Source organism: Carica papaya, chromosome 4 (assembly GCF_054855325.1).
Source record: "Carica papaya isolate Zhongbai chromosome 4, ASM5485532v1, whole genome shotgun sequence".
NCBI classification, from domain to species: domain Eukaryota; kingdom Viridiplantae; phylum Streptophyta; class Magnoliopsida; order Brassicales; family Caricaceae; genus Carica; species Carica papaya.
Window position 1 is genome coordinate 21781566 of NC_142312.1, and position 25455 is coordinate 21807020.

The following is a 25455-nucleotide window of genomic DNA, read 5'->3' on the forward strand; positions in this document are numbered from 1 at the left end:
GAATTATAAAATTATAGTAAACTATATGACAATCTTATAAAAAATGTGACTGAAATTTTAGATTCAATTACGAATAAATCCCATAAATATATATGTATTCTTTTTAATTTATTTAATCTTTAATTTTTGCCTGTGACTGTATATATATATATATATATTATGAAAATAGACAACTTTGCTGGGTCATAAGGATTATGTTGGATATTTTCTAAAGATACGTTAATGGTGTTAACAAATAGAGAAAATGTGAATATTTTTTAAAGATGGAGCACTAAAAGAGTAAATAAATTTTATAAAAATCAAATCAAATATATAAAACAAAATAGTGACGAGACTAAAATAATATTTACACGTAGATATCAAAATAGTATTTGCACAAAAACTGGTTTTACATTCTCAACAAAAACTGATTTTACAAAAAGATATACAAATAATTTCTAAAATTTATTAATAATAGACTTGATTTTTAAAATATTAGAAGCTTATTAACACATAATAATTTTAGTTTTAAAATAAAAATTCAATTTGTTAAATTATCAAAATTTTATTTTAGATTTAGTGATTTGATTGTTAATATAAATAAAAATATGAATAAATAATTCAATTAATATTTATTTTTTAAAAAATAAATAACTATTATTCTATTTTTTGTGATTTCAATACCTATAATATAATTTTTTTTTTATTTTTCAAGATAAAAATAATTTTTGCAATTATTAAATTAGCTTTCAAAATTTAATACTTATTATAATTTAATTTATGATATTTTTTTATTATAATTTGATTCTTTATATTTTCAATTTATTTCAAATGTTCAATTTTTATAAAGTTAAAATAATTAAATAATATTTGAATATTTTAGAAATAATTTTAAAAAATAAATTTAACTAATTAATTAAATTATTTAAAAATAATTATAATTTTTTAAGACAAATTGTTAAATTAATTTATAAAATTTGACATTCGTTACAAATTTGATTATATTTTTGTTTGGTTACAATTTAATTCTTCACGTTTTTACATATTTAATTTTCTTTAATTTTTTTAAAAAAGGTAAAATAATTGGAATACTTTGAAAATAAAATAAATTAATTGAATTATTTAAACATAACCATACTTTTTTACAATAAATTATTAAATTAGTTTCTATATAATGTTTTATGGTTACAATTTAATCTTTAGTTTTTTTTTTTTTTTTTTTTATTTCAAGGCATTCAATATTTTTTTTAATCTTTTTAACTTTTTTTTGGTTAAGAAATGTTTGAAATAAATGAAAATTTTAAAGATTAAATTGTAATAAAAATAATATTGAAAACACAATCAGAAAACAGATGCCAATATTTGAAGACTGATATAATAATTTACTGACTTTTTTTTATTAAAATATAAATTTATTTTAATAACATTTTCACCCCCGCGACAAACACAAACAGCAACTCGTTGCTCTCATTTTTCCTTCTCTGCTCAATCATTTCTTGTTTGTTCGGTAATTATTGTCATCGTTCTGCTTTGTTCCCTCTCGTTTAGGTCTCATCTCTTTCAGTATCTTCTTTTCCTTTTTGTTATTGTGTTGATGGGCTGTTGTTATTGAATTCTCTCGTCTGTTCAAAACTTTCTGAACGAAGTGCAGGACGAGAGGGGATGTTCTTCTCCAGGTCTCACTCCAGGTTCGTCTTCTCAAATCCACTAAACTGACTACTGAAGAAAAGTGATATAAAATCCACGAAACTGAATATTTAAACCTTTATGGTGCTATTACCAGAAAACCAACAACTTTCACCGAAGTTAACTTTCTGACAAATACGTTCGTGATGATGGGTTTTCTCTTATCTTCCCTGATTTTGGTTTTACCGGAGCTTCGTTTATCATGAGAGTAACAATTTTCTCCTTATTTCGGCTTTTTGAAGTTTTAAGCAGTCCTTTCGCGTAGTTACAAGTGCTAGCTCTATCGTTAGATTCAATTTTTTTTTGAGGACAACCAGTGATTTGTTCCCTGGGATATGTTTGGTTATTGGGCTTAGACAAGTAGATATAACAACAGGTTTTTTGTCTAATTTTTTTTATTTGACTATGATTGCAGGGCTGATCATCTACCGAAATTTGCGAATGCATATCTCCAACCAAAGCCGGTAACCAGTTTCAGGTTTTAAGCTTTGATTTTTGTGTTTGTATGATATATTTTTTTCCTTTCTGTTATACTGAGTAACTCGTATACTCATCGCTAGGTCTCTTTGACCTTTCACCATTTTTGCTATCAAGAGTGTAAAATTTATAAGATTTATGGTCGATACTTTTTTCCTTTAGTAGTAGCGAGAACGACCATTCCTTTTCCCTTTAGGTGCTATATACTTCGAGAATTGCATTGCTGGTTGTATATGGTTCCAGGTCGTCTTTGAGACCAGGAAAACTCCATTCGAATTTCAGGTGCTATATACTTAAAAATTTTTCAGGCCTCCTTTGGTGCGAATCTTGAGTATATGGAATTCTCTTAGTTACTTTTGGAACAACCTTTTTTTTTTTCTTGAATTTATTTGGAAATGTTGTTAGTTTTTATACCTAAAAACTTGAATACTTAGTTCCAAATCAGAATCAATAAACTTTGAAAAATGAATTTATGGTAGTTTAGAAGAGAAGTTGGTTTGCTTTATTTGGTCCTTGCCTTCACAGCAACATTTGAAATATGAAAAATGGAGATGTCTTCAGAAAATTATGAGTTTTAAATGAATTCCTAAAGGGTATTTCATTTGTTCCTAATGTACACTTAATCTGAAGGTTCAAAACAATTGATTAGAATGCTTTTGAAGTCAAATAAAGATTAAACTCAAGATTAAATGTAAAGTTAGCTGTCAACTAATACAAGTCCGTGGTTGACTTAATATCTGGTGGTACCATTTAACATGATAGGGACACTGCTCTTACTATAACTTGAGCCGTCGGCCAAGAGATATGGGTCGGAAGAAAAAGCAGAAGACAATAAATCATGTCTGGAGACCTGTATGTACTCAAACCCATCCCATTAGAGGTTTGTTGTCTTCATCTCTACAGCTTTAAGTTGAAGTTCTATTTTAGGTACTCCATAACTAATCCCTTGCATCAGCATTTTGCTTTCTTTTTTATTGTTTACTTGTTAATGAAATTACAGAACATTCTATCACTGTATTAAGGCTACATTTCGTATATTGGTAGGGTATTGTAAGGGAGATAAAGTTTTTATCTTTTTATTTATTTTTTATTTTACCCTACCTAATGTTGGGAAGTTCATTTTTTTTAGACAACATGTGTATATATAGAAGCACAAAGGAAGTGCAGTCCATATAAAAAATTTTTACATTGAAGGTAAACTTTTTTATGGATAGGGAAAGACAAGTGGCACAGTATTATATTAACTTCATGAGAAAAATTAACACTACCTACCTGGATATTTCTCTAAAAACTAAAATAATTGTATAATTTTTTTCTTCTACATCTATCCTTTGACAGGAATATCATAACCAGCACTGTCGCTGCTCCAATTCACATTGCTGAATTTGGCGCCAAAATTGTTACTACTGTCAATCAATTGCTATTACTGTCGTAATCATCCTTACTGCTGCTGTTGCTACCATCACCATCGCCACCATTGATGCTATCATCACTATCATTGTCATCATGACCACCACTCGATATTGTGCCTCCAGAAGCAGCACCGTCGTTGCTGCTACCATGACCACTGTCACCCCATTCTGCTGCCACTGCTGCTACAGCTGCTCATACCACTATCTCTTTTGCCCCTGTTGCTGCCGAACACAATTACCGTGCCACCTCCTTTTTTATTGTTGCCGCTGACCACCACTATTGCTAGTCCTATCTCTATAGTCATCACCGCCATTAATGCCACCGCCATTAACGCCACTACCATCATGACTGCCACCATCTTATCTTCATTGTCGTTCCATCATCACTACCAACACTCTCATTGTTGCTATTGTTCCCCCATCGGTGTCACTCTTAGTGTCGCCACTGCCATTGCCATCATTGTTTCAGTTGTTGCCTCTGCCATTACTACTGTTGTCGTTGCTGTTCTGCCATTGTCGGTGTTGCTGTTGTCTCCACCCTGCTGTCGCCATCATAATGGCTATTTTTGTTGAACCATCATTGTGGTTGTCGCCACAGCCAATGTCACTATTGTTGCTACCGTTACCACCACCACTACCAATTACTAATATGAATTAAGAAAAAAATGTTGACTAGTGATTTTAGAAATAATTTTGTATATGTTGGCCAATGATAGGAGTACTTTCAAGAACTTTTTCATATCTCTTGATTTATGTCTAGTTATTTGGTGTAATTCATCGTCTTTATTATGTTACTTCTTTTTTTTTTTTTTTCCGAGATAAAAGTGAAAAGTGTTATTATGTACAAAGATAGCAAGGGAGTACCGCCCGTATACAAAATAATTACAGATCTATCAAATGGTCAATAACTAACCTAATATCTTCGTAATCTAGTATGTCATGGCCTAACAAAATACTACCAAAAGTGTGAATTTATCTATCCCTAATGTTTACAATGTCAGTCTCAATTCCTTCAAAAGCTTTTGCATTCCTCTCCCTCCACACAATCCAAAAAATGGTATTGGCTGCCTAGTTTTAGGTTTAGAGTCCTCCTCATTCTTTCCCAAGCTTCCGAATGGGGAGAATATTGACGGCTGCACCATTATCCGCCAATACCCTTGATAGAGGCACCCCATCCATGTGGACTCGGATGTACAATGGTTTTCTAAATATCTCGTCTGGGGGCTTTTCAAAGATGACTTTAGGGATTTCTACCCTTCTTAAACATAGACCAACTCGTCGACTCCACTTCTAGGCACGAGTTGTTGAGCTTCATGGACGCCCTCCCTGGGTATCATCAGATCCGGATGGTAAAGGAGGATGAGGAGAAGACCTCGTTTGTGACGCATCAGGGGACCTATTGCTATAAGGTCATACCTTTTGGCCTGAAAAATGCTGGTGCCACTTATCAGAGGTTGGTGAATCAAATGTTCAAAGATCAGCTTGGGAGGAATATGGAGGCGTACATAAATGGCAGGTTGGTCAAAAGTATGGTGTCCAACCAGCATATTGATGAATTGCGGGAGACTTTTGAGACTCTGTGGAAGTCTCAGATGAAGCTGAACCCATTGAAGTGTGCCTTCGGAGTGACATCTGGAAAATTCATAGGGTTTATGGTTTCCTAGAGGGATGTCATATGTCTATCCCCTGTTATGCCTAAATGATCTTTCAGATCATTTAGCTAAATTTAGGGGGGAATCATATAGAAACCCTCAGAAGATCCAAGCTATATTGGATATGGCGCCCCAAAAAACTATCAAGGAGGTCTAAGTGCTAACCGGGCGAATAGCAGCTCCCCATCGATTCATCTACCAGCCTGCAGAGAATTGTCTGTCATTCTTCAAAGTTTTGCGCAATATTTAAGACTTTGAATGGAATGAGGAATGTCAGGTGGCCTTCCAACACTTTGAAGGATTCTCTCGTATCTCCCCCACTGCTCACGAAGCCGATGCCGGGGAATCTATTGTATTTGTACCTTGCCACTTCCTAGGCGGCAATTAGTTCTGTGCTGGTTTGGGAGGAGGATGGTGTGTAGAAGCCAGTGTACTACACCAGCAGGGTGCTGCAAGGATCAAAGACCAGATATCCCCCTTGGAGAAAGCGAATCAAATGAATTCCTTTACGAAAGGAGACAGAGAGAGCTTCCAACAGCTTAGTTGTCCACTTCTCTTCCAATCCATTTCGATAAGCTAATGTAGTTTCAATCTCTTTTTCCCCCCAATTACTCCGCCTCGATAGGCATGCTTCAGATTCCCTGCATTGCTCTGCAACTTTAGCCTGACTTCATGTCTTCCTTCCTGTCTCCTTGGACCGAGCTAGCCTTTCTTTGTAGGGTCCCAAGTAGCGCAAGACGACCCAGGAGTACGGCCCTCTTTTGATAAAGCTCCATAGGTAGATCCCCGAAGTGATCTACCGGCCTAGCTAAGATCGGTGAGCCTCTCCTTCTTGTTAGCTGCTATTTGTGGGTGAAAGCAAATCTCGACCATGCTTTTGTCTTTGCTTCCCCAAAGTCTTTGATTGGTTTGGACTCAGGAGAGTAAACTCTATGTATGGGGGACGAGACCTTTCTTTCGGATGATTCCATCCTATCATCCTTCTTCGCTAATGTAATGGGTTAACCTCATCACCTTCATCATCACTTATAAAAGTGATAGACAGACATGAAGCTTTAATAAGTTTAGGCCTCGTTCATGGAATGAGCAGCTATTCCTTCATCTTTGAGGCTACCTTACGATTCAGATTGAGATGGAGGATAAATCATTTAGATTTAGAGGACTTCTTAGATATTAGAGGTTTCATTCAAAATTCTCCAACTGAAGACTGATTTTGCCTACTCTTTTTCGACTTCTTTTTCTTCTTTGGTGACCTTTGTCCTTTTTCTTTTCCTTTGAGCTAGTTGAGACTGATGAGCCTTCTGAGCAGCTCGCTTTGATGCCCACTCACGCCTTTTCTTTGCTCCTTTACTTTCAAAGAGCACTCCTCTAGTCGAAAAGAAAGAATCACTCACCTCACGAGGCCGGGTGGAATCTAAGAGAAATTCTAATCAAATACGAACGTATTCTTAAAAGAAAGAAATTCCCAGGGCTCAAGTAAGCAATTGTTTTTTTTTTTTTACATAAACCAACCCATGCCCACAATTCTTTCTTTACTTACACTACCCACCATGACCCAACTCATCCCCATAATACCAAACACATCCTCCCAAATGCTGTAAAAGGTGTATAAATGGGCTATAATATTATAGCAGAAATAACTAGAGATCTTCATTTCACAACATCAAGACATGAGAGCTACTGTCACCTGATGGAGTGATATTTTTAATCGCTCAGCAGTGAGCTTAAATTATAGTATTTGAGGGTCTGTATTTTTGGATCTCACCAATTGTACACTTGTTGATAAATCAAAAAACTAACAAGAAGTCCATCATGACTAATGAGGAAAACCAGCTGCTGGAAGTATGGCTGGATTGGTGAGAACACCTCCTTGCAAACCAGCCCCTTGAAGTTGGATTGAACTAATTATCTTACATGGTTAATGTCTTGTTTATTGTTCTTTCAAGCTCTGCAAGGGCTATGTTACTTGAAAATAAGCTGAAACTAGCTGCCACCAGTTCTACCTACAATCAATATGAATATGAAAACTCTCTTGTCATGCATTGGCTCATCAACTCCATGCAACCATAAATTGCTTGAGGCAGCATCTCATACATGTTTTCAAACGGGCAATGATGAACAAATTTATGATTACGAAATAAAGGGCATGGGATAAAATTAGGGGAGATAACTATTTGTCGATATTTTCACCGAATTAAGTGATATATGGTAAGAATTCAATTATTACCAAGACTTCTCGATGAATTGTCTTGATGATGTTTGCTAGTTCCAAAAACTATTAGAGGAGTGTATATATGATATATTGGCTGGTTTGGACATAGAATGTGATTAAATATGGGTTAATATACTTGATAAGGACCCTTACACCCTTTGAGGCAAACCTATTCTCATGTGCAGCAAGAGGAAAGTCGGAAAAGAGCTATAATTCATACAGTCTCTATAGAAAAAGTAGGGATAGGTTCCAATACTCTTCATGAACAGCTAGAAAAAAAAGATCAAGATCTTCTCGATAAGGATAAGTTAAAATGAGACTATCTTGGGAAGTTGAGACCAAAGAGAGTTGTTGGAAGCTACATGCTTGACCAATTAGAAGGTTTGAAGTTAAACGAACGAGTTATACAAGACCACAAGTAAGCCAAAGAAGTTATCTAAAGCCATGATCTCATTTGGAAACCATGAATGTAACTATGATAACACCTTTTCCATCAAACTCTGAGCGTAAGTGTTGGGACCCAACTTTGACATGTAATTCACTGAAATCTTAATTTTGATTAAAGAAATTAATTTGTGGTATTTATGGTAAAAATTGAGAAATATGGGTAATTTTGAAGAAAAATAAAATTGTGGGGGAAAAATTTGAAGTAAAGAATTAAAAAGGGAAGAAAAGAAATTTAGAGAAAGAAGAGGGAGAGGGGAAGATTCTAGGAATAAAGAAATAGATGGGGGAGAAAAGAAAATTAGAGAAAGAAGGAGGGAAGATTGTGAAAATAAAGAAATAGATGAGGGAGGAAAGAAATTTAGAGAAAAAAGAGGGGAGATCGAGAAGAGAGAGGAAAAAAGAGATTAGGAGAGAGAGATGAATGATTAGAGAGAGAAAGAGAGGCTGTTTGAGAGAGAGAGGTAGCTGAAAGAAGAGAGAGAGAAAAGAGAGATAGAGATCGAGATAGAGAAAAGATAAATTTATTTGAGATTCATTTCCATAAAAATTACATGATCAAGTTTACGATACAATCCATTATTTATATACATGAATCGATATCAAAATCTTCATTTGCATCGTCAAACGTTGCTAGATGATGAAGAAAAGCTGCTTGTTTAGGTGAAGGATCCGTCGGTTGGAGATAGAAAATCTGAAACGCTTGGGTCAATTTACCTCATGGAGAAGAAACGGTTCACCGGTTCAGGGACTAGTTCGGCGCCTCGGGTTTTGGGCTTTGCTTCTTTGTAGACGGTTCTACTGTTCGCACTCTGCTCCCAATTTTTTTTTATTTCATGTAGCCGATTTCACTGTTTCCTTCGTGCACCTTTCTTCTTCCTTGTTCATTTCTGAGTATATACACCTGATTCTTAACAATTCCCTCTCATTGAGAATTAATCTTCCCTTTTAAGGTTGAGATTTAGCTTCCAAATATTTGGTGTTATTATTACTATTTGTTATAATAATATATACAAATATTATTTTGTGTATATATATTTACTGTGTTACTAAAGAAGTCTCTGTGGATCTTTTGCATTATTCAGCTGCTTGCTATCGGGAGATCGATTCTCTTCACTTTCTCATTTTTCTTCCTCATATGTTTCCATTGCTATTACTACTTTTTCTTTATAATGATGCCTCGGAGAATATCTTTCTCCGCATCTATCATAAAAATTGTTCCTCTTCAATTTTGTATGATTTGGAATTCTCATAGGTGTTGCTTTTTGAAAATATTGAAGTTTAGAGACATTTTTAGTGATGGAAACACTTCATTTGGAAGTTCTAGAATGTTTCGGCTTATTATGATGATTAATGTCATCTATTGTTTGTTCTTGTTATATAGCCAACTCAATGCTTGAGTCAAGGTGATCCATATGGGAGAGATAAAACTTGACAACTTTCAAACATATATTAATTGAAAATATAGAGAAGATTTATCTTTAAAAAAGATAAGATAACTTTCATTCTTCTCTGCTTTAATTCTTACAATGAAACTTCTTATATAGTTTTGAGGAGTTTATAAAAATAACACATATACTAAAATAAATAAATTCTAAACATAACATACAAATTAATATTCTTTCATTTTTAGTAAATTAATTAAAACCATTAATATATTTTTTAACCTTAGATAAAAATAGAAAAAGATAAAAATTAAAATAATAATAATAATAAAAGATCATCCTTGATCATTACTCCCCATTCTTTTAGAGGAATCCAACTCTGTTGGATCTTAAAATTTGAGATTGAGAAACGTAGATTTTTCCATTTCTCTAGTGAACCACTTTGATGCAATTGGTTTTTGTCATTTCTTTCCAACACAAAATGCTTCTTTGTTCTTTCTTTTCAAGGATAGAATCTTTTAGTAATGGAGTCTCATTGTTGGTATGCAAATTCTCCACTGAACACATAACTTTTCCGGGTTCATCATTTAAAACGTCGACTTGCCTTTGTTAGTTTATGTAAGGAAGTGCTATCATAAAAAAATTCCAAATAAATTTTCTAGCATACTGACAAGCTCCCATAAAACTTCGTACTTCAGTGACATTTGGCCGAGGCCACTCTCGAATAGCCTTCACTTTTTTTGGGTCAATTTGCAATTCGCCATTACCCATGATGAATCTAATGTATAACAATGATATCTGCCCAAACTCACACTTTTTTTTTAATTAAAGTCGAGTTATTTTTGTAGCAATTCGATTACCTTTTTCAAATGATCTAAGTGTTTCTCCTAAGTACAGTTGTAGATGAGAATATCATCAAGATAAACAATGACAAATTGATCAATGAAAGGTCACAAGCATCATTCATCAATCGCATAAATGTAGCAGGAGCATTACAGAGTTCAAATGGCATAACTAGCCACTCAAACAAATCTTGTCTTGTCTTAAAAGCCGTCTTCCAAGAATTTTCTTCTCGGATTTGTACTTGATGGTAACCAGATTTCAAATCCAATTTTGTGAAATAATAGGCATGCTTCAGTTGATCCAGTAGATCATCTATTCTGGGAAGAAGGTATCGATTCTTCATTGTGATTTTGTTCAAGACACGATAGTTAATACATATATGCCAACCACTATCCTTTTTAGGAAAACGAACCACTGGTGACCCACAAGGTGAATTGTTTGGTTTTATAACACCACTCTCAAGAAAATCAGACACTTGCTTTTTTTATTTCTTCATTCTCTACTACAGAATACCGATACATTCTTAAATTCGGAAGTGATGAATCTAGGATGGGTTGAATCTCATGTTCCACTTCCTGCTTTAGTGGTAAACCTTGTTCTTTAGAAAATAGGTTAAGAAATTCTCCGCACAACTTTGTTATCTCATTTTTCTTTGTTTTGAGATGACTTAACAATAGTTATGTGAGTTGGATTAACAATATTGATTGTCTTTGTGTATCCCTCATATTCAGAAGATCATATAAATAGTAATACAAACTTCTTTGATGAATTAATCATTCGCTTGACTTGACACACAGTGATCAAATCAACAGTTTGTTTCATCTTTTAACCAGAAAAGAGATATTTCCTTCATTCTTTACTAATTGAATTCTTTGAGCTCGCTGATAATAAATGACATCTCGGTCCCATAAATAAGGATTTTAGGTATTACCTAACAGATATCAAGGGGGACTACATTATAGATCTCTTCATCGATAAACTAACTGGTAATAGCAAATCGAAAAGTACATTGTTGATTAACTTGAAGCCCCGCATCTTTGTGAATTGAACCTAACAGGTATGACTTAGGGTGAGGGATTGTGGACAATCCTAACTTTTGCACCAATTGTTTAGAGATGAGATTTCTTTGGCTTCCATTATCCACTACGGCACCAAGGCACCACGACAGTAATCACCTCTTCCTTTACTTGAATTTTTAGGACAAACAACTCATCTTGTTTGTCATGCTTGGTAAGTGACTTTGAATCCATAACTTTTTGTGTTGTCATTAGAGATAAGTTTGGATATGCTCTTTGAACTTGATCAACTACTATAGGTTCATTATCACAGGTTGTTGCTGCCACAATCTTACTATTTAGTCTTTTCTTTGGGTGCAATTCTGGATGCAACTTCCAGTATTTCTCCTTTATATGACCCTCGATCTTACAGTAGTCATAGTATCTTCTAGTACTTGATGATGATGAGGACGATAAGGCTGAAGTAGCTTTCTTAAACTTTTTCTGTTTTGAGAAGCCTGATTTTGAGCCTTCAAAGGATTGCTCGTTACGGTTATTTTTCTTTTCAATGGTCATAGCTATCAGACTTGCGCTAGACACATCGTTTGGTTTATAAAGTGAGATCTCAGTACTTATACGTGACAATAGTCCTGAGATATATTTTATGAACGTCTCAGATGAATCTATTGAAACTCCTAATGCTATAGATAGATGTCTAAATTCAGTGGTATATTTTTGCACTGATTGGTCTCGCTTTTGACGTAGGTTGTGCCATCGCCTCTATCGATCTTCTTGGTAGCTCATTGGATAAAATTCTTTTAGGATGAGATCTAAAAAATTATCCCAAGTGATTTTTTCACCCTCATGGGTTTGTATATATGAATTCCACCATGCTAAGACATGATTTGTCATTTTAGTCTTGCCAATGAGACTTTGTCTTCACTATTTTACCTATATATGGTAAAGTAAATTTCCAATTGATTGATTCAAGAATCTAATTTCTCAGCATCAATTAAACCGTCATATGATGGAATGTCGATTTTTGCCTCCACCTTAAACGGTCTTGGCAGCCTCTCTCTTTCCTCTTCTTGAGGAGACTGATCTTGTTTCTTTTTTCTTAAACTGGACCGGGGCTTTTAATTGTCTCGTAGAGTTTTTATCAGAATCATCACAGGATTGATCCTCCATCTAAGGCATAACTTTTGCCATCTGTTCAGACAGATTAGCAATTTGCTTGGCTAAGTCGACTACAATAGAGTCTTGTGCCATTATAACAAACTCTAAACTTGTGGTTCTTCTTGAGGGTCTTCAGTGAACATTGAGAATAGAAAGCGGTTCTCTTGTTTCCTTGTAACCACTTATAGTCTTAACCATATACAGTTAGGATTAAAATGCTCTGATATCAATCTGATCCGTATGGGAGTGATAGAACTTGACAATTAATTGAAAATAGAGAGAAGGTTTATCTTTTGGAGAAGATAAGATAACTTTTATTTTTCTCTGCTTTAATTCTTACAATGAGATCTTGTTATATAGTTTTGAGGAACTTACAAAAATAACACATATATTAAAATAAGTAAATCCTAAAAATAACATACAAATTAATATCCTAACATTTTTTTAGTAAATTAATTAAAACTAATAATATATTTTTTAACCTTAGATAAAAATAGAAAAAGATAAAAATTAAAATAATATGATAATAAAAGCTCATCCTTGATCACAAGGTACACGATCTATGCATCCTCACTATTGGTATGAGTTTCTTTTTGTGATTTGGAACCCGAGATCAATACATGCAATCCAAAATCCCACTTATAACATCAGCTTGCAGAAACTTAAATCTCTCAATAAACCTTTTGTACTTAACTGACATTCAACTTGTGAATGCAAACTAAATTAATTGGGATAAATTGAATTGATTAAAATGTCATAACAAATATCTTGATAAGTTAAAATCAACTCAAGAAAAAAATTGATGAAAACGCCCCAAATTACTTTGATAAGTAGATATAAATTCCTTACTCAAGAAGAAGGTTGAAGAAACCTCCGTAAAGAGCAATTTAGCCAACGGCTAAATAAAGATAAAAACTTAATTTTATTGATATCAAATTTCGATGTCTACAACTGAAGGAGTAGGGTCTTTATATAGGCATAAACCTTCGACTAATAGAATTCAAAAACTAAATACTAGAGAAATTCTAATTATATTTTTATATAGGAATTTAATAAAATATTAATTTGGTTGTGGTTGAATTCTCCATACTTTATTTCACTTGGATTTGTATTTCGATATTTAATTAATTGTTGTTGAAGAAGTTGAGTTGAATATGCCTTAAAAGCTTTTAACTTGAGGTAGAAAATAATTTCTCTTTCATGAGAAAATTTAGAGTGCAAGGAAAGACACTATGAAGATGATTTTTTTTTTGTAATTTTTTTCTTGATGGGTAGGAATGGATACAAAGATATGTAAAGTAATAACCAATGAAATAAATATGTAAGGATAGATTATGAAAGATAGTAAGATCTATCTAATACCTAAACTTTGATATCAAGTGATGTGGAATCCGGAATCAACACTTTCAATCCAAAACTCCACATATAACATTAGCATGTAGAATCTTAAATCTCTAAATAAACCCTTTTTATTTAACTTATTTCAAAAAGAAAACCTTCCCTACTTAACCGCATTCAACTTGTAAATGCAAATTAAAGTAACTGGGATAAATTGAATTGAATAGAACGCCATAAGAAATATCTTAATAAGTTCAAATGAACTCAAGAAAAAAATTAATGAAAAACTCAACAAATTATCTTGATAAGTAGACATCAATTCATTACTCAACAAGAAAGTTGAAGAAAGCTCCCTAAAGAGAAACTTAGCAAACGACTAACTAAAGTTAAAAGTTTAATTTTATTGATCTCAAACTTCGACGTCTAAAACCAAAGGAGTAAAACCTTTATATAGGCATAAGCTTTACTAATCATAATAGAATTCAAAAACTAAATACTAGAAAAATTTTAAATACATTTTTATTTAGGAATCTAATAAAATATTAATTTAAAGAAGCATAAATATAATTAAAATAAAAGTTTTCTCTCTCGAAAAGCGGTAGGGTTGTAGTTGAATTATCCATGCTTTATTGAACTTGGATTTGGATTTCAATATTTAATTAATTGTTGTTGAAGAAGTTGAGTTGAAGATGCTTTAGAAGCTTCCAAGTTAAAGTAGAAAATAATTTCTCTTCCATGAGAAAATTAGGAGAAAATTTAGGAAAAGAATTTTAGGATAAAAATCAGTATTATTCATGAGAAAATTAAGGGTGAGAATTTGATTAGGAATATGAATTTTTCCTCCTTTGGGTTTCTTTCCATTTTTATGATTCCAACTCTTTTTAATTAATTAATTTCTTAAAGTAGAAAATCCTCTTGGACTCTAGAATGCTAATCCGACTCCAACATTCATGTTGCTGCAATTTCTTGTCATAAAAAGACTCTTGAAAAGATAAAAGTTTGATTCTCGTGAGTTTCCCATCCTCTGCTCATATCAGTTCCACTTCGAATACTTTCCATTCAAACATATTTGAGTCATTTCTTGTCATAAAAAGACTCTTGAAAAGATAAAAGTTCGATTCTTGTGAGTTGCCCATCCTCTGCTCATATCAGTTCCACTTCGAATACTTTCTATTCAAACATATTTGAGTCATTTGCTAACGTGTGGAACCAGATTTATGTCTTGTCTTCAAGATACATTGAAGCTGTTTCCACTTTACTGTCTTCTGGGATGTTGAAAGTATGGAAATACTTGTTGCATATTCTGATATGTGTTCTAGGAGTTTTTCCATTAAAAATAGGAATTTCAATTTTCAAAATATCGTTACCAGCTTGATTACCTTTCTAACTTTAGCTACCAACCCCAGTTTCTTTAGGTAGGGTTCTGTAATATTTATTTATTAATATTTACAATAGAGGCGGAGGAATTTATCTGAGCGGTTGTTTCGCCAATCCACATGCTGGTTTGTAAGATTTCAATGAGCATTTCCAATTGTTGATAAAAAATAATCAGTTGTTAGTCAACCATAGTTCGGGTTTGCTATTGTGATTTATACATTTTGGACCTCAAAAGTCCGAAAGCTTTTGGTTTACCACGCATATTTCCTCCAAAATGGGTGTCGTACGGGGTTTGAACACTGTAGCTTTACTCTTATTTTTCACCATGACCATGAAACTTGCAAGAGTTTCGTCAGAATCAACCTACTCTAATACCCAGTTGTTGAGACCCACCTTTGTCTTAAATCTCTAGAGACCTTAACCCATTCATTCAGTGTCCTATTAATTATCACCAAAAAACAGAAAGAGGACAAATGTCCCTTTATCCACCTTCTCCATTTGTTGACAAACCCTTTTCTCTCCATACTCTATCCAAGAATCTCTAATTCACCCGGTCAGAAGTCTTCTAGAAATCAAGCTTCAAAACTGTCCCTTTTCCTCTAGATCTCCTGCTGTATTCTATAGTCTCATTTGCCATTAAGGACACATCTAGGATCTGTCTGGCCCCCGTCAAAGGCACTTTGATTAATGGAAATCATATGATCAAGAGACACCCTGAGTTTTGGAGTGAGAATATTTGCAATGATTTTGTAAACACTTGTCACTAGGCTTATTGGTCTATAATCGGACACCTTTTTAGATTTATCTTTTTCAGGGACTAGGGTGATAAAAGTAGAGTTCATACTATATATTTATCATTTATGAAGAACTCCTCAAAAACTTTTATCAAGTCTTCTTTTACCACATCCCAACAATCCTTAAGAACTCTAAGGTAAATTCGTCAGAGCCTGGTGTTTTGTCACTTCCTAAGGCCCACTGCCTGCCTTATCTTGTGGTCTCTCTGTCCTCTTGGCTTAATCAAAAGGGATTGGGTTCCCATTCAATGCCTTCAAAGAAAGGCCTATGGTTATTTTCTTCCGGATACAGTCCATGGAATTTTGGATGTTCGTCACATGATCTCAAAAATCAACTAGCAAATTTCTTTTCTAAGGGACTTGGTAGTAGATCCTTCCATATCATGGTTTGCAAGTTGGGCATGTTGCAATACTAATATATGCCTTGAGGGGGAGTCTTGGCTAGTGATTTTAGGAATAATTTTGTATATTTTGATCAGAGATTTTGGAAGTAATTTTAGGGATAGTTCTATATCATATCTCTTAGTTATTCGTAGTTATTAGGTCTAATGTATAGTATCTTTAATGTAAGATTATTTCCTATTTTCTTGATATAAAAGGTGCACAAAAAGGCTGTCATTTATAGCAGAAATAACAAGTAATCTTCTTTCTCCTTGTCCCTTACTGACATCAGAGGATAATGTGGTCTTTTATGCTGTACTAGTTATTTTCTTACCTAAAAATTTCAAACATATAGTAGGTTAAGAATCTAACCAATTAGTAACTTGTCCTGTCCTAGCCATCTATCTTATCCTACCAATCTATGAACCTGTCTAACATTGTAAAAGCCTAAGCTTTTATCGTAAAAGCTGTGATCTCATTTAGATATTCTTTCTCCTTGTCTTCCTCACATGTCTCCATTGAAGCTGGCACAGTTCTTATATTGTAAAAACCTGAGCTTTCACTTAAATCCTCTTCATTTTCCGTCCAATAAAGAAAAGGAAAAAAAAAAAGAGAATATTCAGTTTATTTTTCCTCTTAAAAAATGTTCAGTTCATTTTATGCTAACAATGACAGTTACGAGTCTGTCCTCTTTCTCTTCTGTTTTTAGCCAATGACAGACTATAATCACGGTATCCTGTATGGATAAAATTTCTAATGCTTCAAGCACCTAAACTTTCTTCTTTGTACAAGGACTGAGAACTGATTATCATTTCCTACCATTTTGTGTTATATCATGAAAACACTGGTTAGTGTATTGTTAGACAGTTGGCTCAATAGACAGATATTTTTGTTGGTTTTAAATCACATTTGTGCTTATGGATCATTTGATATGTCTGCAGAACGCTTGACGACAAATATGACAGTTGAGGTGGAAAATGATAGTAAAATCCTTAAAGCGCATTGCATATGTGAAGATTTTTCAAGTGCTCAGGATTTAGTGGAAGGAGTTTTTCATGTGACTCCTAGTTCTAGCACCTTGCAGGGTGATGGTAAAGGCATAGACTTTAAAGGCAAGTCGGCGATTCAAGTGACTTCTGTTCAGGATTGTTTTTGCTCAACTGCTCAAAAGCATTCAGTTTCACTTGAGGTAAATTTTATTGGTAAATTTAAACTTTATTTTGTTTATCATATACATCTGCAGACGGCAAAGTGAATATCTAAGAGTCTTTATTTAATCAAATTCAATTTAATTCCACTTTGAGGTTAGGTGTAAGTCTCTAGCAATGTACAACATATTTGGTTCTTTGTATTAGATAGGAATATATTAGTAATATCATAACTATCGTCGGAATGAAGTTTATTAGATTGTTTATTGGCTAAATCAAGATTATTTTAGAATATAATTGTTGAAGGAGTTGTAATCTTGAGTCATCAAGGGGTCATGAATCATTATCACAATCAAGGTATGTGTTATGTTTTTGAGACCAGGATCTTGTCACCAGGTGGTTTACCGAATAATCTGATTCCGGATTTTGCTTCTTTTCCTTGTTATTATTTCTTGACCGACCTTTTGTAAATTATTTCCAAACTCATCAAAGGGAGCTTGGTACCTTGAATCTCGTTAGAGAAAGCTCCAATCTCTATATTGTAATTATAATTATGTTTATCTCTTTATTAATTGTAGAACTCTTTAAATAGAACTAGATACATTACATTATGGGAAATTTTTATTATTTAGGTTTCTCGTAGCAAAAATCAAGGAGATTTCTAATTAAGAGATAACTTTCCCAAATAAAAATTAAATTTCTAAATAAGAGATAAATTTTCCTAACTAAGAAATATATTTACATAATAGGATAAACCTTAACCATATAATAAAAATTAATTTCTAAATAAGAGATAAGCTTTCCTAACTAAGAGATAGGTTTTTAAAATAGAATAAATCTAAACCATATCAGCTCCTTATTTCCTTTTCTCAAATAAAAACGACCTACTAAGGAGTCTATAACATCGCTCTCTCTCTAAAGAAAGAGCTTGTCCGCAAGCTCAAATTCTAGATAAGCAGTCTGGAAGGTTTCACGGTTTTCCTAAGTAGCATCAGCTACATCCGTTCTGTTTTAATGCACTAGAAGTTCCCAGGTGCTTCTATTAAGTCGGGTGCACAATACTGAAGCTGGAGTAGGGATAATACGACCATTTTCCACTAGAGGTAGCGAGGGAATTGAGGCTGGAGGTCTCCCTTTAAAAGGTTTTGAGAAGCTAAACATGGAAGACATTATGAAGCTTGGACTCAGCTGGTAGTCAAAGCTTGTATGCAACGGTTCTCACATGCTGTAGAATGGAAAATGGGTCATAGAACTTCATAAACAACTTATGGCGGGGTGCCAATGAGACAGAATGCTGGTGATACGGTTGCAGACGGAGCCACACAAGATCCCCTACCTCATAGGTTACATCTTGATGCCCCTTGTTATGGAATTTCCTTCATACGAGTCTGTGCCTGCTGCAGTTTAACCCGGATCTCGATCAAGACTTGATCTCGGGTAAGTAATGCTTCACCTACCGCATCGACTTGAGAGGACCCAAGTGTGTATGAAAGGAAACGTGGCGGTTCGCGTCCATATACCACTTTGAAGGGCGTGCTCTGGAGTGCAGTATAAAATGATGTGTAGTAGTAGAATTCAGCCCATGGAAGCCACTGAATCTAGCTCATAAGCTTATTCCCCATGAAGCAATGCAAATACATTTCAATTGTACAATTTAGCACCTCGGTTTGACTGTCCGTTTCTGGGTGGTATACCAGCCGAAAAAAAGCAAGTTTTATACCACTAAACAGAAGAATTCCCTCTAAAAATTGCTTGTGAACAGAACATCTCAATCACATGTGATTGTCTCTAGAATGCCATGAAAATGGATGATCTGTTATAAGAAAATTTGGGCAACTCTTGTTGCAGTATATGGGTGAGCCAGTGGAGTAAAGTGTGGATACTTTGAGAATCTGTCTATAACAATAAAAAGAACCGATTTTCTCCAAACCTTTGGTAATCCGTTGATGAAGTCCATTGCAATATCTGCCTAAATTTGAGTGGGAAGGGCCAAGAGCTGAAATAACTCGGCTAGGCTAAGAATTTCTAAATAGGATTAGATACATTACATTATTGAAAATCTTTACTATTTAGGTTTCTTATAGTAAAAATCAAGAAGATTCCTTAGTAGGATATAATTCTCTAAAATAAAAATTAAATTCCTAAATAAAAGATAGATTTTCTTAACTAAGAGATATGTTTACAGAATAGGATAAACCTTAACTATATAATAAAAATTAATTTCTAAATAAGAGATAAACTTTCCTAACTAAGAGATAGGTTTCCAAAATAGGATAAATGTAAACCATATCAGCTCCTTATTTGCCTTTTCGGTAATAAGAACGACCCACAAACGAGTCTATAACAGTATGAGTCAATTGTTTTATCTAGGACTGTTCACCGGTTTGGAATTAGACCAGATCGAACCATCCAGACCAGATGAACGACTGAAAATGATGGGGAGTCCAAACTAAAGATTACACCATTGAACTTTCATTCCGGTCCAAAATGGACCAATTTTTTTCTTTTTAAAAATCTATTTTCGTTAAAAAAAATCAATTACATATATATATATATATATGTAATTACACAGACTTGCATCTACCATCTTCTCTGCTCTCTTCTCCAACCTCATCAAGCCTCTTTGTGATGCCTCAGTTGCTCCCACTTCCTTTCTCTCCTACACCATCTGGTGGTGATGATCACTTAGATGCTGTCAACCACTAGCTTAATCGCTCCGTTGCTTGCCTTGCTGACATCTCCCAGATCTATTTGGTCCATTTTCATTGATGAGGAGCCTTAGGTCCTGAACCTAGTGGAGCGGCTTATGGAGACCCAATTCATCCCAAAGGAGTGGTGGTAGCAGCGTCCCACAGGGGGGGATGTGATGCGAGAGAGGACGATGTGATGGTGCCCCATACTTGTAAATTGACATGACAGGATCGGGGAAAGACAACATCAGAGTATCAGTGGAGCACTGCAAACACACCGATGAGGAAGCAGGAAAGATGGATTAGGGGAGGAGGAACTGGTGGTGGGGGCATGAAGCAATGGGGGAGGTAGAGGCTAAAAGGAGGCAATTTTGGGTTTTGTTTTTGGAAACTAGATTTAGGGTTTTTAGTTTTGTGTATCTGAATTTAATTATTTTCTTTAATCAACTCAGTTTATTCGATCTCTTTCTTCTTGGATCAAGGACTGTGCCATTGTTTGATCTGGTCTAGTGTGAACCGAACAACCCTGTCCAGTTCAGTTTTTCGGTCCTGACCAGGAAATGCACACCCCTTGCTTGATCTTTAGGATCATTAACCCAGCATTAGCATAGCAATTACATAGAATATTAGTGTATTTTTATACAAATTTTTATAATTTTAAAAGCAAAATACAGTTTTCAACATGCAGTTTGACTTCAGTCCTTGTAGATTAATATCTTCTGGTTTGATTTCTTTTTTTTACATAAAGTTGTTAGTTTTCTTGAAGAATACTTGGAGTTGTTTAGAACTTTAAATAAGAACACACTGAAGTTGAAGACCAAACAAATAAAATGAGGAGAAAAAAATGAAAAAATTACAAGACAATAACCAAAAAAAATTACCCGTTTCCTGAAGGTGGCAAAAAAATCAAATCACTAGGACTTTGCAGGAGTTGCTGATTGTGATAGAGATCAGCAGTAGATTCTTTGGTGTGAGGGAATTCTTCATCCAAAGTTGAAGAGCAACTTACCTTGTGAATTGAGAGGATCTGTTTGTCTGAAGCCAAGAGGTGCTTAGAGGTATATGACTGGATCTTACATGTCAAACAACGGCTGTGTTTTGAAGGGGAGAGGGAGTCTTGAGAGAACAGGGGACGGGGTGGATCCGTGCATGTCCTAGAAGAGACGAGAGCAGGACTGTGAGGTGGAGTTGAGGACAGGCAAAGAGAGTTGTTCACAAAGAGAGACCTAGTCTTTGAACTAATCCATACTCAGGTTGATTTTCTCCATTTTCAAACATAAATATACCAAAAAAATAGACTGTTGAAAACAAATGTTGTTATCTTTGGCTTGTTTGGAGAAAAACATTCATTGCAAATCAGTTCTGTAAAGTTTGATGGAACCAACTACTTTGCTTGGTAAAGATCTTGCCTTATGTTTATCTACGCTTGTGGATTACAAGGGTACGTTACTGGGTATAAGTATGGGCTACTCGATGGTAATACTATGCTAAACTAATGGGAGTATGAAAGATCCGCGTTTTGTCGTGGCTGATTAATTCAATGCAAGCCACAGATTTTCCGTAGTTATTTGTTGCTTACTATTGCCCATAGGATTTGGAGTCTCATCTCCCAAAGTATTGTTACATTGCCGATAATATGCAACTTTATGAATTAAGAACCGAGTTGCATGCGATGAAAGAGATGACCATAGCCCATATGGTCCTAACAGGATGGATAAGTGCAGATTTTATGTTAAAATAGGATTAGAATGGTTTTCCACTCAAGTTCTTAAAATACTGGGGAGGGAGATTCTGTAGGTCAGGAAACAATTAAGCCCAATCTGTTATCTATTATTAGTATCTTTTACATGCCATCACCTTAATCATTCTATACTCATAGTTGACTGCTCTGTTGCTTATAATTTTTTGCCCTGTTCCATCTAACTCAAGGTTATTTATTTATTATTTATTTGTTTATCTGCTTATTTTATTTCAGAAAAAAAGTTTGTTTATCTGCTTATTTATTTTGCACTTTCTGCACGTGATTTGCAGGTTGGTGCATCTGTGATCCGATTCATCCGAGGAAAAGAGTATGAAATTCATCATGTACCTGTTATAAAACAAAACAGTCAATACATAAATTAACTTTTGTACATTTCGTGAAAAGCATAGTGGCACTCTCAAATTTTTGTTTGAATCTAGTGAACACCTCAATTTATTTTCTAGAGCCGGCAAAGGAAATTTTTGTTTGTTACATGTGCTCTCTCGTGTTAAAACAGATGGCACGTGTTTGAGTTTTTATGGTGTTTTACTTATATTACTCAAGTGTTCGTCTACTAGCTTTGAAAATTGTGGAAATGTGGATTTAATATGTATAAGAGTAGAAATTGATTCATTGGTAAGCATAAAATAGAAGTTGGGAAGTTCAATTCCATGGGTTCAAGTTAAAGTTGAAGATGGCACTTAGTGATGCAGGATGAGTAATGGTTAACTAACTTGTCCTGCAGATAGAAAGAGGAAATTTAGATGAGCAATAGAATAATATAGATAAAGCAACGGAAATTGTAGGTCTTGGCAACAAGATATAGATTATATTAGATTGAACAGGGTAGAGTAGACAAAATATTATCAGAAAAACGAAGGTAGAGAATAAACCCCTAGCAAAGACGTCTTAACTCATCATCATCTATATCTTCTTTGTTAGTGGTTATAAACCTTTACAAGACATTCGTTAGAACTGATAAAGAAAATTATAAAAGAGGAAATATGAAAGATTATAATTTCCATGAAAATGAAAATCTACCTGAAAAAACTAAAATACAGTAAAGCCTAAATAAATCTAAATAACTTCAGATAAAAAACAATAATAATAATTAGAAAAAGGTTTTTTTTTTTTACTAAAAGCTTTTATCTCAATTTAAGATCTTTTCTATATTCATTTTATCCCACTTGGTGAAAGCTTGGCTTCGTATTTTAAAGTAGTAGAGCATCAAAATAGGAAAAGCTTGAACATTTTTTTTTTTTGAAATAAAGGAAAAGCTTGAACATGCTCTTCAAAATTTTCAAAAAGTCAGAGCTTTTGATAATTTCTGTAGGAAAATTGAAAATAACCCAAAATTGTAGTTCCTTGGCATCATAAAACCAACAAGGCATAATGGAATTTGTTGTTGTTTCTTTTTTGATAAGAGAAATTTCATTAGGAAGAAAAGAATGACAGTTACAAATGTGGAGAATAAGGCATCCTTCTCAATCTGTCAACATAAAATAACGCAAACACAATCATGCTAAGGGTTGTTAATGACAGCCCCCAATTTTGATGTAGTTCCGAAAAGAGTCATATTCACAAAGTGACATGAGCCTTACTCTGAAGAGATGGTTGAAATAGCATCCAATCCACAAACATTGAGGTGAAGAACATCTATCCTTGAAGATTCTTTGACTTCCCCAGAGTGGTTTTACTTCCTTTCTCATTCCTACTCCTTGGATATGAGAGTAAAACTTTCCACCAAATGGGGAGCAACCAAGGGATCCCAAACAGGGCAAATAGTCTTGACTACAAACTCCAAGCCAGATCACAATGCAGAAAAAGGTGATCATGTGTTTCTTTCCTTCGACACATAAAGCAAATGGTCGAAGAGAGAGCTCGATTTGGTCAACGCTTTTGCAGTAACTCATGGGTATTAAGCTTGTTAAGAGTTATTTTTTCTTTGAAATAAAAAGTATAATAAGTGTCATTGATAACCGGCACGAAGGAGATGCCAACCTGTATACAAAGTATTTGCATATATATCAATGTATCAATAAGATCCCCTAAATGCTCCATAGAGTAAAAAAAGATAATCCAACAACAATAATTTAGGAGTCTAACACCATCTATTTCTAACTATGTCATAATCATTACCATCATCTAACCCCTCAAGGACTCTTTTATTCCTCTCATTCCGAACTGCCCAAAAGATGGTGAACGAGATAAAGTCCACATGTTTCCTCTACTGACTGATAATCTCATCTCTAACCGATCGAGCCATCATCCAGTTGATTCCGAATGGTCCATAAACCATAATCCATAACTTTATACCATCAAATAGTCAGAATGCATTTCCTGTCGACCTCACACGCAAAGAAAAACACTTTGGGCGGAACTTAACCTTTCAAATTTGACCAAAAATAACCTATTAGTAGTAAGACACCACAGAATAATGTTGTTGCTTCCCTCCAATGGTATGAGAGAAAGTGTTTAGAAGATTCTCATACTCATTAATCTCCCAATTGTTGAGATTTCTCAGCATATTAACCTGTCACTCCTCCCCCTCCTACATCTCTGAATGAAATCACTAATTAAAATATCTTTCTGTTGGACAATGGTAAAAATTTGAGGATATTGGTCTCTAAAGGTTCCAACCTGCAGTCACAGGTTTTGTCACAATATGAGTTTGTCATCCTTGCCAATTTTTCACCTAATTCACACTTGGAACTTGTCTCAGCTGATGCCAATTTTCTTCTACAAGCCTTTCCCATGTAGTCTTGACAAGGCTCTTGTATATCAACCTCTCTGATCTGTTCCAAACTTCTCTATAGCACATCTTCTTTTTTCATAAACCTCCAAAGTCACTTACCCTGTAAGGCCATGTTCATCCCTACTGAAGATTGTACCCCCAAATTTTCTGGGTGTTGGCTTCTTGATCTCATCCCATGCTACCATATGGTATCCTCTTCTTTCTTTCGAATCACCCATAAGAATTTAAATTGAAGAGTTTCTAAATTTTTGGCAACACTCACTGGTATGATCAAGAGGAACATATAATAAATAAGTTTTCTAGTGTGATTTTAATAAGTGTGAGTTTTCCGTTTTTAGAGAGAATAGCTCTCTTCCATCTTGTTAACCGCTTCTCAAACCTGGCCACCACAAGATCCCATGTCCCCATCTCTTTAAAGTTTGCCCCCCAAAATGGTAGTCCAAAATATTTAATTGATAGCTTAACTGCTTTACATCCTATGACTCGCCAAACTATCAGTATTGCTTTCATCCCTCAATCTAATCATCTCAGATTTGCTTATGTAATATTCAAACCTGCTGTAAAATGGAATTCTAGTATATAATGCATCAAGGTATTTTGGTAATGGTTTTCTTTTAATTTTGCAAAATTTTTGTGTTTTAAATTTTAAAATTTCAAGAGCAATCACAAAACACATCTCATACATATACGCGGATTCTTCCCTCGCCCTATAAGCCGCGGGTAAAGCTTATCCGTGAAACATTCCTTTCCCTCGGGCAAGGCTTGCGCGCAAGCATACTTGCCAAAATTCCCCAAGCCACAGGCTTCCTAGCCTTGAAGGATTTTTCATTCACGGGCATGTAAGTCTCTTGTCGTGACTGTTCTGCCAATGGGACACCACTCACTTCAGCACCCAAAGTCCTGCAGGCGAACTTCTTTCTTCCCTCGCCAGTTGTTGGCAAACCAGCCTTCCTTTTTAGTCATGTCTGTG

General features: G+C 34.5%; 1 protein-coding gene across 1 annotated transcript in view; it reads left to right on the forward strand.

Annotated features, from left to right (window-relative positions):
* The first annotated feature begins 1400 nt into the window (after window positions 1-1400).
* LOC110810160 (uncharacterized) overlaps window positions 1401-25455 on the forward strand; it is a 54737-nt gene continuing 30682 nt past the window's right edge. The window contains exons 1-6 of the mRNA XM_088218135.1: window positions 1401-1486; window positions 1631-1667; window positions 2081-2129; window positions 2905-3022; window positions 17093-17340; window positions 22021-22058. Of these exons, the coding sequence (XP_088074261.1) occupies window positions 1642-1667; window positions 2081-2129; window positions 2905-3022; window positions 17093-17340; window positions 22021-22058 (479 nt within the window). The 5' untranslated portion in view covers window positions 1401-1486; window positions 1631-1641. The remainder of the gene's footprint in view (window positions 1487-1630; window positions 1668-2080; window positions 2130-2904; window positions 3023-17092; window positions 17341-22020; window positions 22059-25455) is intronic.